Genomic DNA, 15,081 nt, shown 5'->3' with positions numbered 1-15,081 from the left:
AAATTATTTTTTGAAATTGAACGTCCAAGGAAAGGTTCAAAGGGGGAGGGGGGGGGGGGTTTGGTTATCGATCCTTAGTCTAACATTCCATTCCTGCTGCAGGAATCAAATAACCTTTCTGTGTGAAAGTGAGAGAGTGTGTGTTTGCGTATGTGTGTGTATGAGAGCGTGTGTGTGAGTTTCCGTGTTTGTGTGTGAGAGAGCGTGTGGCTGTTTGTGTGAGAGAGGGAGAGAGTGTGTGTGCATTTGTGTGTTTCAGTGCGTGTGAGAGAGTGTGTGTGTGCGTATCAGTGTGTGTGTGTGTGTGTGTGAGAAAGTGTGTGTGTGTGTCTGTGTGTATGTGTGTGTGTGTGTGTGAGAGTGTGTGTATATATGTGTATATATGTGTGTATGTGTGTGTGTGAGTGTGTGTGTATATGTGTGTGTATGTGTGAGTGTGTGTGTGTGTGTGTGTGTGTGAGTGTGTGTGTATGTGTGTGTGTGTGTGTGTGTATGTGCACCTGTGTTGAAGGGGTGAAGAGGTGCATGGTGAGGAGTCCATAACATATGAAAGATTCACAAAAACAACTCAAAGGTCATTCCAAGATCCAGAACTCTCTTCAGCATCCAACACTGAGCTAAAAAAAAAAAGCACCATTTGTATGGAGGAGATTGAGTTAGTTTGCGATGTGAATTGGGTTTCCAGCAACGCTGGCAAAAAATGTAACCCTCTGTAACAGCTGTCACATTATCTTACAAATGGCCCGGTCCTTTGCTTCGTTTGCATTCTCATTGGGTACCCTGTGCTGCGAAAAACCAAGCAAAAAAGCCAGCTCTACACTGAATAAAAGGACCTCTTAGTACATTTAATCCCCAGGACCCTGGGGGGGGGGGCTGGGACGGTAGAGGAAGGCTGGGGGCTGGGGGCAGTGGGCTCGATCTCTGAATTACAGACGGAGGCGGTGAAAGCAGCCGCACACTGAGGTGCGGAGGTGCGGTTGGGCTCTTCGGCTGTAGCGGTGCGTATCCACGGTAACTCGTCACCCCGAGGCTACGGCGTACCCCGCGGTGACCGTATCGGTCTGCCGCTGCTCCTCTCCCCGCCCGTTCCCCCGCAGAGCCGCGGGCCCCGGTGGAGACGTGGGATCGTTTTCCTCCTGCGGGCCCCGCTGTGAAGCAGCCGAGGCCAGGATCCGTGGGAGCGGCTCCGTAACGCTGCATCCCGGGTCACGTCCAGCCCCGACGAAATGGAGCTGAAACGTGTTCGTCCAAACGGAAACGGTGGCGCGTTGAACACCGTGCGGCACACCGTGGGCGGATTGACTGAGGCAGGTACGGTTTGCTACTGAAAAGGCCAATCGGGCTATAAAACACAGCCTACACACCCACCAAACGGGAGCAAGCGTACCTCAAAGCCTGTTGCGAAACGTTGCACACCATCGAGGAAATGTACCGTTCAATCCTCGAAACTGTAGCGAAACGTTTTTTCGAAAGTGACTGACGGGCGGTGATTGACGGGCGGTGATTGACAGGCGGTGATTGATGGGCGGTGATTGACAGGCGGGGATTGATGGGCGGTGATTGACAGGCGGCGAGCAGCGGACGGTGGATGGCGGCGCTTAACGAACGGCAGCTGCATCTCCGCGTTCCGCGACATTCAGCCCCGTGCAAATATTTAAACACGTAGCCAGCTGTGCCAGATTAACTTTTTATTTTAGATCATTTGATGCGCTTTCGTACAGATGTCTTCTCTTGAGTGTGTATGACAAATGAGCCTTAATGTAAGATTTGAGCAGGCACGCGGAGATTATCAGATGCCTGTTGTTACACCAGCACCGCTGCGTAGGAATGCTTTTTCTGTCGTGTAATTATGAAGCTGGCATCAATCATTTCCCCCCGTGGCTGTCGGCTTATTAAGAAGCGAAGAAGCGTTCCCCCTGATAGGCGAGCCTGAATGCGCCAGTCACATTGCAGGAAGCTGGGCTCCGTCGAAGCTCTCAGGCTGAAACCTGCTTTAAAGAGCATGAACTGGAGGTAATGGCGTATTTCGAGAATCTGGCCTCATAAAATAATAATCATCCGTTATCATTTTCTGATACTCGCAATCGTGCCCTCGGAATGATTTTTGGAGGAAGATGAATGAAGCTGCAGAATAATTATATTTATTATAATGAAGCTTTCGCTGTGAATGTGAAGTAGGCCTTCATGGTCTCCGGCATGGACCAGCAGCTCAGCCGCTGGAGGGTAGAGCCGTAAAAGGCTGGTTTTACTCCGACGCTCGACTGAAATCGTTCAAGTGTGTTCTAACGTCGCCCGACATTGACTGTGGTGCTTCTTTAATGTAAAATATATTTCATTTATGAAGTATAAACCGAATGTCACTGCGACCGGCGATCTCACTGCAGGTGGCCTGATGGAGTATTCACCAGCTTTAATGCTGCAGGACAGTGAAACAGTAACGTGTTAGGTATCGCTAGGAAAACGCCTCGGAAGCATGTTTGTACAACAGCATGCGTGACATTTAGGGCCAGTTTCACAGACACAGATGAAACCTAGTCCTTTGGAAAGAAGATTCTCCATAGAAAGCTCAGTGTAGTCCAGGACTACCCTGCCTCTGTGTAACTGGCCCGTAGACCTGTCGTTAGGCTTGAGGGTGACATTAGGTCAGGAGTTCTTTTTTTTTTTTTTTGAAATTTTTTCGCCCTTTTTCAGCTTTATTGGACAGTATATAGTATAGAGAGACAGGAAGAATGGGAGCGAGAGAGAGGGGAAGACATGCGACAAATGTCGGATGGTCGGATTCGAACCGCTGACATCGCGGCTCGCATTGAGCATGCGGTCAGTGCTCTACAGGCTGCGCCACCGAGACACCCCAGCTCAGGAGTTCTTTTGGCGGAGAGTTTTCAGTTTGTTCCCCCGTCCCGGGTGTGTCAAAGTGTCCCTTTGGACACCCAAGCCCAAATTGTTCCCAATGAGCTGGTTTGTGCCATGCATGGCAGCCTTTTGCTGTTGGTGTGTGAGTGTGTGAGTGTTTGGGTGCATGTGAGGCATTAATTGTAGAGCACTTTGTGTAGCCCTAGTTTCTGGAAAAAGCGCTGTATAAATGCACTCCATTTACCATTTATGCAAGACATCAACCTGTGCACAGACAGTGGGCGTGGATAGGAATCAATCCAAACATACCATATACAGACACCGTGTAGGCATAGGTTTATTTCAGCTTTGGTAGGTTTATTTCTGCTGGACCACCTTGTCTGACAGAGTCTCACAAGCATACCAGCTCGTCTAGTCTATTTTCAATAAATTCATCTGAAAATATTGTGGCGTGACTTGTCTCTCCCCAAACCTACGCATATGTCTCCAGTGATTAACCAGGAATCACCCGTGCCAAAGCAGGGGAGGAAGATATCACTGTGATGTGTCATTTTCCTTTCATTTCTGACGGGAGGAACATCACACCATTCCTGCGAGCTTATTCAAAGCTATTCTTATCCCTTATGAGCCTGAAATTATATGCAGATCCTGCTGCAGCGCGCTAACAGCGCGCTGGTCGGCAAGCGCAATCAACTCGGGCCCATATTCTTGTGAGAAAATGGCATCTCTTCTCACTGTACTGAGCTGCTATTGTAGACATAATTAATGGCTGTTGTTTCCTGGTTTCGGATAGCTGCGGGGAGTTACGAACCTGCTTACCCAGCATACTGTATGCAAGCGTGTCCGACTGGGGGGGTCACGCTGAGTTCCTGTTGCAGTCACCTCTACCCACGGGCTGTCAGTCACGCAAGGTTTTCTTGTTATCTGCGGACAGCATCGCGTTGAAAATTCATCCGAAGCGCGGGCTTTTTGATGGGATCCGTTTCAAGGATTTAGACCCGGTCTGAACCCGTGTGAGCCGAAGCCGTTGGCCTGAGGCTGGCAGATCCAGCTCCGTTCCTGCCCCGAGGCTCTAGTCTCACGCCAGACCCATTTTGCAGAGTAGACTTGATTGGGGGTTTTTTTTTTTCCCCTGCAGTGATTCAGAGAGTCCATCTAGGGATTCACCCTTTTCCGTCAGTGCAGCTGGTAAAAAAAACCAAGGTTGGAACGGAGCACTTTGCTGTCCTGTCAGAATGTTAACAATGAATTATTATGCAAATATACACTCTGTGATCACTTTATTAGGTAGACCTCTACGCCAGCTTGTTAATGCAAATATTTCATCAGTCAATCATGTGGCAGCAACTAAATGCATAAAAAGCATGCAGACGTGGCCAGGAGGTTCAGCTGTTTTTCAGACCAAATGTCAGAATGTGGAAGGAATGTGATCTAAGTGACTTTGACTGTGGAATGATTGTTGGTGCCAGACAATGTGGTTTGAGTATCTCAGAAACTGCTGATCTCCTGTGATTTTCACACAACAGTCTAAAGTTTGCAGAGAAAGGTGCAAAAAACTAAAAAAACATCCAGTGAGCAGCAGTTTTGCAGGGTGAAAATGTATTGCTGAGATTTGCAGGATCAGGGTGGGTAACCCCATTGTTGAGGTCACCTGGGCAGTGTTTGATTGGCTGAGGGGCTAAGCAGAAATGAACAGTGACATCTACAAAATTCAACATAGAGGTGCTTCATATTTTTCTGAATGAACCAAACTGTTTTGCCGTATTAAGTATATTTGATTATTTAATACCATTCATAGTGTTTTGTAACACCCCCCACTCATTTATGATGGTTTGTGATGACTCAGTCTCCCAATAGTTAGCGAGGTTCCATTTTTAGAAGTTCCAGAGCTTTCTGTTTCATCCTGCTAATGGCAGGGCAGCCTTTAGCGTAGTGTTTAAGATACATGACTGGGACCTGCAAGGTTGGTGGTTCAAGCCCTGGTGTGGCCACGATAACATCTGTGAAGCTGCAGTGCCCTTGTAAGGCCCTCAACCTCACATTGCTCCGGGGGGATTGTCCCCTGCTTAGTCTAATCAACTGGAAGTCGTTTTGGATAAAAGTGCCAGCTAAATAAATGTAATGTAATAACAATATAGGCATAATTTACAGTACTAAATATATACTGTAGAGAGTCATATCTTGGCATATCTTTGGTTCCAGTAACCTCCAGTGACAGCCTTTTATTACCAGCAGCTCCATTAGGGAGATTTAAAGCCTTTAATGCCATTATGGTCTCATACCTGCTCTGTTAAGTAGTTTAACAACCGTCACTCCATTGTCATATGAAAGAAGCCATTTTCTAATTAGATTCAAATGTGAATGCGAATTCAACTTCAGGAACAGTCTTTGGACATATGTAATAACAATTTATTTCTGACATAATTCATTAAAATATCATTATTCATGTGGTACATCCGGTGCTTGTTTTGTAACAGTATTGGATACTGGATTGGAACAAAACAATCCCAGTTTAAAAACAAAGGAAGAGGGAGAGAATGATTGACAGATATTCTACTGAGAAAGAGACAAATGTCAGGATTAACAGAACCTAAAAACAGGCTTGGGTTTGAAAAAACACACAGGGTAGTATGCTATAGTTTTGCTGAGTTTCTTTTAGTTGGTATACTTTGAGAATACAAAGTGCAGTATGGAACCTTGATATAAAGCACAAAGTATGATGTATTGAAATAATATAGCGGCGCAATATTATTGTGGGGTGTGGGGTGGCTAAAGAATTTTCATTTTAGTGACTTGGTGTTGCTGTGGCGTCCTGACCGTGTCGACGGCCGTAGGGAGCAGTGTGCGGCTAGCGGTTGTGGCGCTAGCGCCATGGGGTTGCCCGGGTATCGAGGGGTGTCCGCGGTGACATCACGCAGGAAAGACTCCTCCGGTCATTCGGGCAGATGCAGGCGTGCCACGCCAGGTGCACACGCACTGCAGCTGGCGGAGCCTGTGCGCTTCGGTGGGGGGGCAGAGAACGTGTTTGGCAGCGCTCCCCGCAACCCGACAGAAGAGACCGCAGCATTGAGACCAGCCTACGAATACAATTTGGCTTCTAAAATTGGAAGAAGAAGAAGAAAAGAAAAAATAGCGGGGAAAGAAATTGGCTTTAAAAGATTGCCCAATTCTGTGCGGTTGAGCGTTGTTACATAAGCTTATTTGCGTGATGATGGCCACGACTGTGTACAATTCATTCAGAGAAAATGGGGTGTGACAAGTCTGTCTGCCTGAAAGCTATATGTTAGCTCACATTAGACTGTTATTGCAGTGCTGCACTTTGCAGCATAACATAAAAGCTCAAATGTTGGCCTGTTACTCTCAATTCAGTATAGGGCATATTAACATTATACGTTTACGTTAAGCTCGCATTGGTCTTGTTTGAGAAAAGTGCAATATTGGGAATTAACACAATCAGTGTATGCTTCCACAGTAAACATCTTTTATTGTTAATATTTGTTTATTTGGCAGACTTTTGTGCCAAGAGCGATTTAAGAAGCAGTTTCTGCCAAAGATATTAAGTGCAGGTCACGAGGGCAGAGAAAACAAGAGCATTAGCACAGAATAGCAAGTGTGGCAGCTATTTATTGTCAGGCAAAATATGAAAAATAGGCCTAAGATAAAAACAGAAAATCGTTAGCATTCGCGTCGTGTATGCCGTAACCGTGGTGCTAAAAACATCATTACCCTTCATCACAGTTATGTGGTCTTAAAGCCTATCTGTTTGGGGGTTATCCTATATTAAAATGCATACATTAAAATAAAGAATACAGTTAAATATGGAATATTAAATCAGGTAACCTGCACTGTGCTACCATTGGGCTCCAGCGCGCACTCAGGTGAGTTCTGCTGTCTTTCCTCTGCTCCCTCCCTCTCTCCCTCTCTCCCTCTCTCCCTCGCTCCATCACTCTATCGCTGAACAGACCATTACCCTGATCTCCATGCCCCTGTCAACATTCTTACTGTATGTCAGTGTTCATTTGAATCAACCTAGCTTGGAGGAAGCCTAAAAAAATACTGAGACTTAAGTGAAATTTTCGGTTTATCCGATGAAGCTTTTTTCAGTATACCTCTGTGCTAAGAGGAAGGGGAACCAGAGAGAGGCTCAGATGGTGGAGAGCAGGTGTACACAGTACACAGTTTTGTGAGTGTTGTTTTATTGTTTTCGCCCAGCAAAATCTAGCGCATCTGATTCAACCTATCATCTAATAACGCTATTCAATCGAGACCTTGATAAGTAGAATCAGGTGTTGAGGCTAGAACAAAAAACGACACTCGCGTGTGCCCATTTCAGATATGATGGGGGCAGCCCTGGCGTGGAGGGCCAGAGGTGGAGATGAAAGGGAGAGGGAGAAGGTGGAGGCGCACAGAGGGAGGTGAGGGTGCAAAGTAAAGGGAGAGTCACACAGAGGAGATGAGGAGTGCGGGTGGCAGGGAGAGGAGGTGTGGAAGATGGGAGAGTCGGAAAGATGGAGGGGGGGGTCATGTTTACTCTGCAGATGGAAGGAAGCATCGAAAAGAGATGTAGAATTAATGAAAAAGAAATGAGTGTGAGAATAAAGGCGGAAGAAAAAGGACCGTGTGATGGAATGAGGAATGGAGGGGAATATGGAGAGCGATCTCTGGGAGCTCGGGTGGTGTGGCGAATAAGCTACCCTCCTCTCCCTCTCTCCTTATCCCCTCTTTCATGAATGAAGACAGGGTGATTCTCCAGCAGTCCGGAGCGGCAGAACAACTCAATTTCTGTGGAGGCGAAAAGGAATGAGAGATTAATATACGGCAGGGAGAAATGGAGGGGTGGACACTGTGTGCGTGCGTGTGTGTGTTTTGGGGAGTGAACACGGCTGGAAGTTGGGGCTTGCGTTTGCAACAATTGTTAGTTTATAGGTGTAATTTCATGTGTATTTAATGTGTAATTCCTTTATTCTGCACAGCACTGATCTAGGCTCAGGGGGATGAAGTAAGTAATTGCCCACCAAATTAATGTCCTTCCCTGCTTTATAAATGCTCGGTAGGAGTTGTCCAACGAAGGATTTTTCCAGGGTTATTCTCAGAGAGGTGCCTGTTAAATGATCATGAGATGGAGGAAGAAAAAGAAAAAGGAGGAGGGGGGGTGTTGGGGGTGATCGGACCAGAGTGTAATGTATAGACCGGCAGAAAGAGAGGAGTAGAGAACTGGAATTAGCCGGTAATGTGCAGGGATGGGGGAAACTGAAGAGCAGACGGATACATTCTGCCGATCAATGGCCCGGGAGAGCAGGTGAGGGAGCCTACAAGTGGAAACGACAATTCGGTATAAAAAACGTTAGTAATGTTGCGGTGACTGTAGACCTGAATTAGGAACAAAAAGAGTGGAAAGAATGAGAGAAAAAACATAAATCAGTAAGCTATACATAGCGGTTAAATTTGAAATAGCCTAGGCCTAGGTATTCCGTTTTTTTTTGTCATACTCACTCTAGTGTTTAGAATTGAACCAAAAAGCATTAAGCAGAACTTTTCGCATTGTCTGCATTTTCTCATTTCATTAATTCTTCTCTCAATACCGCGTATTCAGTAGTTCCTTTCCCCAGTGGTGCTGTTATGTCCTTTCTCTCGTTCTGTGGGCGCTTGTAGAATATTTTATTATGGTTGTTTCTTTTTATGATTTCGCAATTAGTATTCATGCTACTGCTTTTTATTTTGTCTCTGCTGTTATTTATATTTACCATAGCTGCTCTATAGTTTGCTCACTGTATACAATTACTGTAGCCACTGCTGGTGTCATTATGGCAGTATAAATACATTTGCAGCAACTCCTGTGGCGTGCTCTGTTTGATGAAAAGGAGTTTTTTTGCGACTGGAACGGAACAGAAGCTGCCGCCACAGATTGTGTACACTAGCCAGATCGCCAATTCAGCTCCCGCGTTCCTCTTAACCTGCGCATAAAGAATATGTGATACCCCTGATCTCCGCACAGCTCCGCTTAGAGATCAATGGTAGCCATGGCGACAAGTGCACGACACGGGTGTCCTCCGCTAATCACCCGCCATTCACGCTTTTGATTCGCTCGTATTTTAGTGTTGGCTTTCAGGAACGATATCAACGCGAGCCAGCGAGCTGGCAGCGTCTGAGGTTGACCGAATCAGTTGCCTTTGAATCTCCGACCGATCAATCGCATCACGAACCGCTTCCACCTGCCCGCTCCGAGTGATTACTTTTCAGCAGTGGCCTTTTACCACGGCTGGTGGTGCCACGGTGTTACAGTGCGGCTGTCATTATTCAACGGCTGCTACCACGATGGCCGTTGCCAGTGGGTTGAGCAATCATTTTAATTGCGGTTAGAACGGGGACTGCCTCGCTGATTGCCGTGAAATGAATCACGCGGCCTGATGAATAAGACCGTTAATGAACACAATGATGATAACGGTTGTTAAAGATTGAAGATGCGCTCGTCCTCTTTATCTCCGTTCAATGCGGGCTTCTTTCCGCGCTCTTCATTATGGTTCAGCGCTCCATCTGTTAATGTCTCATTTGCCTCCCACTCTCGTTCACAGTTAATGTACTTTTGTAGTCGGATTGGGATAAATTATAATTAGATAAAATAAAGTTAAAATGGTTAGATTAGTCTCATTTAAATTAGGGAGCGGATCGGCGCTTCCGATGCGCGTCGCTGGACTGCTGCTTTGCACTTTGTTGTTTGTTTCAACCTGCTACCTTTCCGTTCTCTGTGGCTTTGCATTGTGTTCGTTATTGCTCCGGGTGTGGGTCCAGTCAATTAAGTCAGTCCGCGATCCAATGTTTGTTTTATTATACCCTCTCCTGTCTGCTACGCTGTTTCTCTTTCTCCTCCGTTCCATTGGCTGCTTGTATCCGAGTGCGCTTTTTAATTAAGGTCTTCTTTTTCTTAGAGTGTTGTTGCTTCCACATTAGTGAAATGATTGGGGGGAACAAAAAAGGGAAAAACTCATTAAGATGTCTGCAATATAATCTCTCTCTCTCTCTCTCTCTCTCTCTCTCTCTCTCTCTCTCTCACCCCAGCCTTTATCTACATCTGTTGCTCGCTTGTCTTTTTCTCTCTCTATTCTCCCCGTCTCTCGGTGCTGTGCCCCTGTCTGTGTGTCTGTCCGTCTGTGCGTGTGTCTGTCTGTCTGTGCGTGTGTCTGTCCATCTGTGCGTGTGTCTGTCCCTCTCAGGGTGCGCTGTGTTTATCAGTGTAATGGCGTGGCATGTGCTTGAGGCCTCCAGATTAGTCCCTTCCCTGAGTCAGCAGGAGGCCGGGTTTGACCCTCTTCCCAGTTATGAAGTAAAAGCAGCCAGATGGGCAAATTTGCTGCAGCGTCGCAGGGCGATAAATCCCCGCTCTCTTTTGATCTATGTGCTATGCAGTCAAATCAGGGTTTGTGAGCCCTTGGCCTTCTGAAGTCTAACCCCAAAGATCTCTCTCTTCTCTGTCCTTCCTTTCTTTCTCTCTCTCTCGATCCCTCTCACCCCTTCTCTCTGTCTTGCTCTCTTTCATCTCTTCTCTCCTTTCTTCCCTTTATTCACTCCCCTATCCCTTTCTCTCCCTCTATATCTCCTCTCTCCCCATCATTTCTCTCCTTCTTCCTCCCCTCTCTCCATTGCCCTCTCCCCTCTTCCTTTACTTCCCTCCCTCCCTCTCTCTCTTTCTCTCCCCCCCTCTCCCTCTCTATCCCCCTCTACCTTCCACCCTCCCTCTCTCCCTCCCTCTCTCCCCCCTCCCCCTCTACCTTCCTCCCTCCCTCCCTCTCTCCCTCTCTCCCCCTCCCCCTCTACCTTCCTCCCTCCCTCTCTCCCTCTCTCTCCCCCCTCTCCCTCTCTATCCAACCTCTCCCTCCCCCTCCCTCTCCCCCTCTTCCTTCCTCTCTCCCCCTCTCTCTCTCTTTCCCTCTCTCTCCCCCTCTCCCTCTCTCTCCCTCCCTCCCTCTCTCCCTCTCTCTCAGTGCTGTGCCAGGAGGTGCAGGCGGAGAACGTGACGGTGTTGGAGGGGGGCACGGCCCACATCTCCTGCCGGCTGCAGAACTACGACGGCTCCATCGTGGTCATCCAGAACCCCCGCAGACAAACGCTCTTCTTCAACGGCACCCGGGGTGAGCAGGAGACAGCAGGAGAGAGTGGGAGAGAGCAGGAGAGAGCAGGAGAGAGCAGGAGAGAGTGGGAGAGAGCAGGAGAGAGCAGGAGAGAGGGTGGAGAGAGTGGGAGAGAGTGGGAGAGAGCAGGGGAGAGGGTAGAGAGAGTGGGAGAGAGTGGGAGAGCGGGAGAGAGAGGTGGAGAGAGTGGGAGAGAGCAGGAGAGAGGGTGGAGAGAGCCGGAGAGAGGGTGGAGAGAGGGTGGAGAGAGTGGGAGAGAGTGGGAGAGAGGGTGGAGAGAGTGGGAGAGAGTGGGAGAGAGGGTGGAGAGAGGTGTAGAGTGCGGGAGAGAGAGGTGGAGAGAGCAGGAGAGAGGGTGGAGAGAGGGTGTAACAGCACCCTGGGGTCCATTAGGGTTGCTAAAAAACCTGGACATTGCCTTTAACTAACTCACTATACGAACTCACTCACTGACTAAATAGGCTGCATTTCCTGCAAACCAAGAGACTGTCCATGGCTATTAGAATTACAGTGGGAGCAATAATTATTTGATCCCTTGCTGATTTTGTAGGTTTGCCCACTTACAAATCCATCCATCCATTATCCTAAACCGCTTATCCTGAACAGGGTCGCAGGGGGGCTGGGGGGCTGGGGGGCTGGGGGGCTGGGGGGCTGGAGCCCATCCCAGCATACATTGGGCAAAAGGCAGGAATACACCCTGGACAGGTCGCCAGTCCATCACAGGGCACACACACCATTCACTCACACACTCATACCTACGGGCAATTTAGACTCTCCAATCAGCCTATCCTGCATGTCTTTGGAGGAAACCGGAGTACCCAGAGGAAACCCACACAGACACGGGGAAAACATGGAAACTCCGCACAGAGAGGCCCCAGCCCACAGGGATTCGAACCCAGGACCTCCTTGCTGTGAGGCGGCAGTGCTATCCACTGCACCATCCGTGCTGCCAGAATGGAACTGTGTAGAATTTTAATCACAGGTACATTTTAACATTGAGAGACAGAATATCACAAAATAATCATAAATAATCAGATTCCAATGTTTCCACCATGGCCAAGACAAAGGAGCTGTCTAAGGACATCAGGGACAAAATTGTAGACCTGCACAGGGCTGGGATGGGCTACAACAAAATAAGCAAGCAGCTTGGTGAGAAGTTAACAACTGTTGGAGCAATTATTAGAAAATGGAAGAAACACAAAGTCACCGCCAATCTCCCTCGGTCTGGGGCTCCACGCAAGATCTCGCCTCGTGGGATATCAATGATCATGAGAAAGGTCAGGGATCAGCCCAGTACTACACAGGAGGAGCTTGTTAATGACCTGAAGGCAGTTGGGACCACAGTCACGAAGGGAGTAACCCACTACACCGTGAAGGATTTAAATCCTGCTGCGCACGCAAGGTTCCTCTGCTGAAGAAGGCACATGTACAGGCCCATCTGAAGTTTGCCAAAGAACACCTGGATGATCCAGAGGAGGCTTGGGAGAAGCTGATGTGGTCAGATGAGACCAAAATAGAGCTATTTGGTATCAACTCGACTCACCGTGTTTGGAGGAAGAGTTGCCAAGCGACAGCCTCGGAACCTTAAGGATTTGGACAGGATCTACAAAGAGGAGTGGACCAAAATCCCTCCAAAGATCTGTGCAAACCTGGTGAAAAACTACAACAAATGTCTGACCTCTGTGCTTGCCAACACAGGTTTCTCCACCAAGTATTAAGTCCTATTGTTCTATGGATCAAATACTTATTTCATGTGAAAATATGATATTAAATTCATAAAATTTATATGATGTTGTTATTGTGGATTATTTTGTGATATTCTGTCTCTCAATGTTAAAATGTACCTATGATTAAAATTCTACACAGTTCCATTCTTTGTAAGTGGGCAAACCTGCAAAATCAGCAAGGGATCAAATAATTATTGCTCCCACTGTAGGCCTATGCATTTTCAAGATCTTTACTAGCAAAAACTAGATCTTATAAAAACAGGGCTATGCACTACATTTCCTGGGAGGGACTGCCAAAAACAAGGACATTTGAGGGAAAACCTGGATGGGTGGAAACCTTAGGGTCCATACCGGCTGGGTGTCACACAGGCCCACTGGAGCCTGAACAGACCTGGGTCAAATACGTCCGTGTTTTCAATTCAGATACTTTTCTATGCTTTACTGAGCTGGCCTGGTGTATTGCAACCTATGAAATACTATCCAAAAGTACAAAGCCTTCTGGTCCTCTTTGTTGGCTAAATTTCACCAGGCAAGATCACTCGAGCACAGAAAAGTATTTGAATCCAAAACTATGACGTATGACTGTTTGACCCTGGTCTGTGCCTCGCATTCATCGAGCTCCCATTATAAAGATCTTCACGCGCTTAGAGAACTTAATCTGCTTAATCTGTGTCTACAAGAATCATTTTGACATAATTAAATTTCATTTTGCGACCGAATTGAAAGAACTTCAGGCTCATTGACACAGCGCCTCACACACACAACACACAAAAAGACACACACCCACCCACACACACACAAACACTCAGTTTGAGCATTTGTTTGAACTGCCTTGCCATTTTGTAGCGTTCCTGTGTGGAGAGGCTGAATCTAAGGAGTTCTCGCTCCTGCTCTGTCCTGTTCTGCTCCCCTCCTCTCCCCTCTCCAGTGTGCTGTTAATGCACTGTACTGCCCTGGTATTTCACAGGTCAGCCTCTGCACTGGTATTACTGCCACTCCTCCCATCCCACTCCCTCGCTCCTGCTTTCCAATTTCTCTTTCGCTTAATCGTCCACCTCCATTTCCTTCCGTCCCGCTTCAAAATCTCTCCCCTCTTCTTCCCCGTCATCATTTCCATTCTTAATCCTCTCTCCTGTCCGTCTCTCTCCCTCTCTCTCTCTGCACCCCTCCCTCTCTGTCCTTCTGTCCCCATGTGTATTTTACTTTTCTTCACTGTCTTCGTTGTCCTCCTTCTGCATCTTCTCCTCCGCCCTCCTCTCTCTGTCTTCAACATTTGCCTTCTGCACTTGTTTCCTCCCTCCCTCTCTCTTTCCTTCTCTCTCCTTCTTTCCTATTCCCTCTTTCTCTCTCTCACTCCCTCTCTCTACTTTACCGATGTCTTCTCCTTCTCAATCTCTCTCTTGTTCCACCTCTTTCTCTCTCACTCCCTCTCTCTACTTTAACAATGTCTTCTCCTTCTCAATCTCTCTCTTGTTCCACCTCTTTCTCTCTCACTCCCTCTCTCTACTTTAACAATGTCTTCTCCTTCTCAATCTCTCTCTTGTTCCACCTCTTTCTCTCTCACTCCCTCTCTCTACTTTACCAATGTCTTCTCCTTCTCAATCTCTCTCTTGTTCCACCTCTTTCTCTCTCACTCCCTCTCTCTACTTTACCAATGTCTTCTCCTTCTCAATGTCTCTCTTGTTCCACCTCTTTCTCTCTCTCCTTTTCTCCCTCTTCCTGTCTTCTCTCCCCGTGGCTCCTCTTCCTCCCTCCCTCTCTCTCTTTCCTTTTTCTCCTTCTTTCTCTTTCTTTCACCATGTCTTCTGCTCCCCCCTCTTATCTCCCCATGCCTATTCCCTCTTTCTCTCTCGCTTTCTCTCTGTCTACTTTACCAATGTCTTCTCCCTCTCCATTTCTCTCTTGTTCCCCTCTGCTCTTCCCATGCCTTCTCTTTCTCTCCTTATCCCTCTCCCTCACTGTGCCTTCTCTCTCTTTCCTCACCCTCTCTCTCCCCGTGCCTTCTCTCTCTCTCCCTCTCTCTCTCTCTGAAGCCCTGAGAGATGACCGCTTCCAGATGGTGCTGTTCAGCCCTCGGCTGGTGCGCATCACCCTGAGCAACGTCAGCGTGTGGGACGAGGGCGACTACTTCTGCCAGCTCTACGCGGACGACACGCACCACCAGGTGGCCACGCTGTCCGTCAGCGTGCCCCCGGACGTGCCCCAGGTGGAGGCCAAGGCCCAGCCCGTGGAGGGGACAGAGGTGGAGCTCACCTGCTCCTCCTCCCGCAGCAAGCCCCCCGCCACGCTGCGCTGGTTCCGTGACCGCCACGAGATCCCAGGTGCGGCCTCTCGCTGCCTTTCAAAATAAAAGCCCCTTAAAGACGCGTCGAAAA

At 47.9% G+C, this 15,081-nt stretch overlaps 1 protein-coding gene across 4 annotated transcripts in view; it reads left to right on the top strand.

The window, feature by feature from the left end:
• The window catches only part of LOC133137464 (cell adhesion molecule 4-like), a 69,466-nt gene that overhangs the window by 42,542 nt on the left and 11,843 nt on the right, over positions 1 to 15,081 (top strand). For all 4 annotated transcript variants that reach the window (XM_061255759.1, XM_061255762.1, XM_061255761.1 and 1 more), the window contains exons 2-3: positions 10,833 to 10,979; positions 14,740 to 15,027. In XM_061255759.1, coding sequence (XP_061111743.1) covers positions 10,833 to 10,979; positions 14,740 to 15,027 — 435 coding nt within the window. The remainder of the gene's footprint in view (positions 1 to 10,832; positions 10,980 to 14,739; positions 15,028 to 15,081) is intronic.

Source organism: Conger conger, chromosome 9 (genome assembly GCF_963514075.1).
Source record: "Conger conger chromosome 9, fConCon1.1, whole genome shotgun sequence".
In the NCBI taxonomy this organism is placed as follows: domain Eukaryota; kingdom Metazoa; phylum Chordata; class Actinopteri; order Anguilliformes; family Congridae; genus Conger; species Conger conger.
The sequence above is the reverse complement of the archived record's forward strand: the minus strand, read 5'-3'. Positions and strand labels throughout refer to the sequence as shown.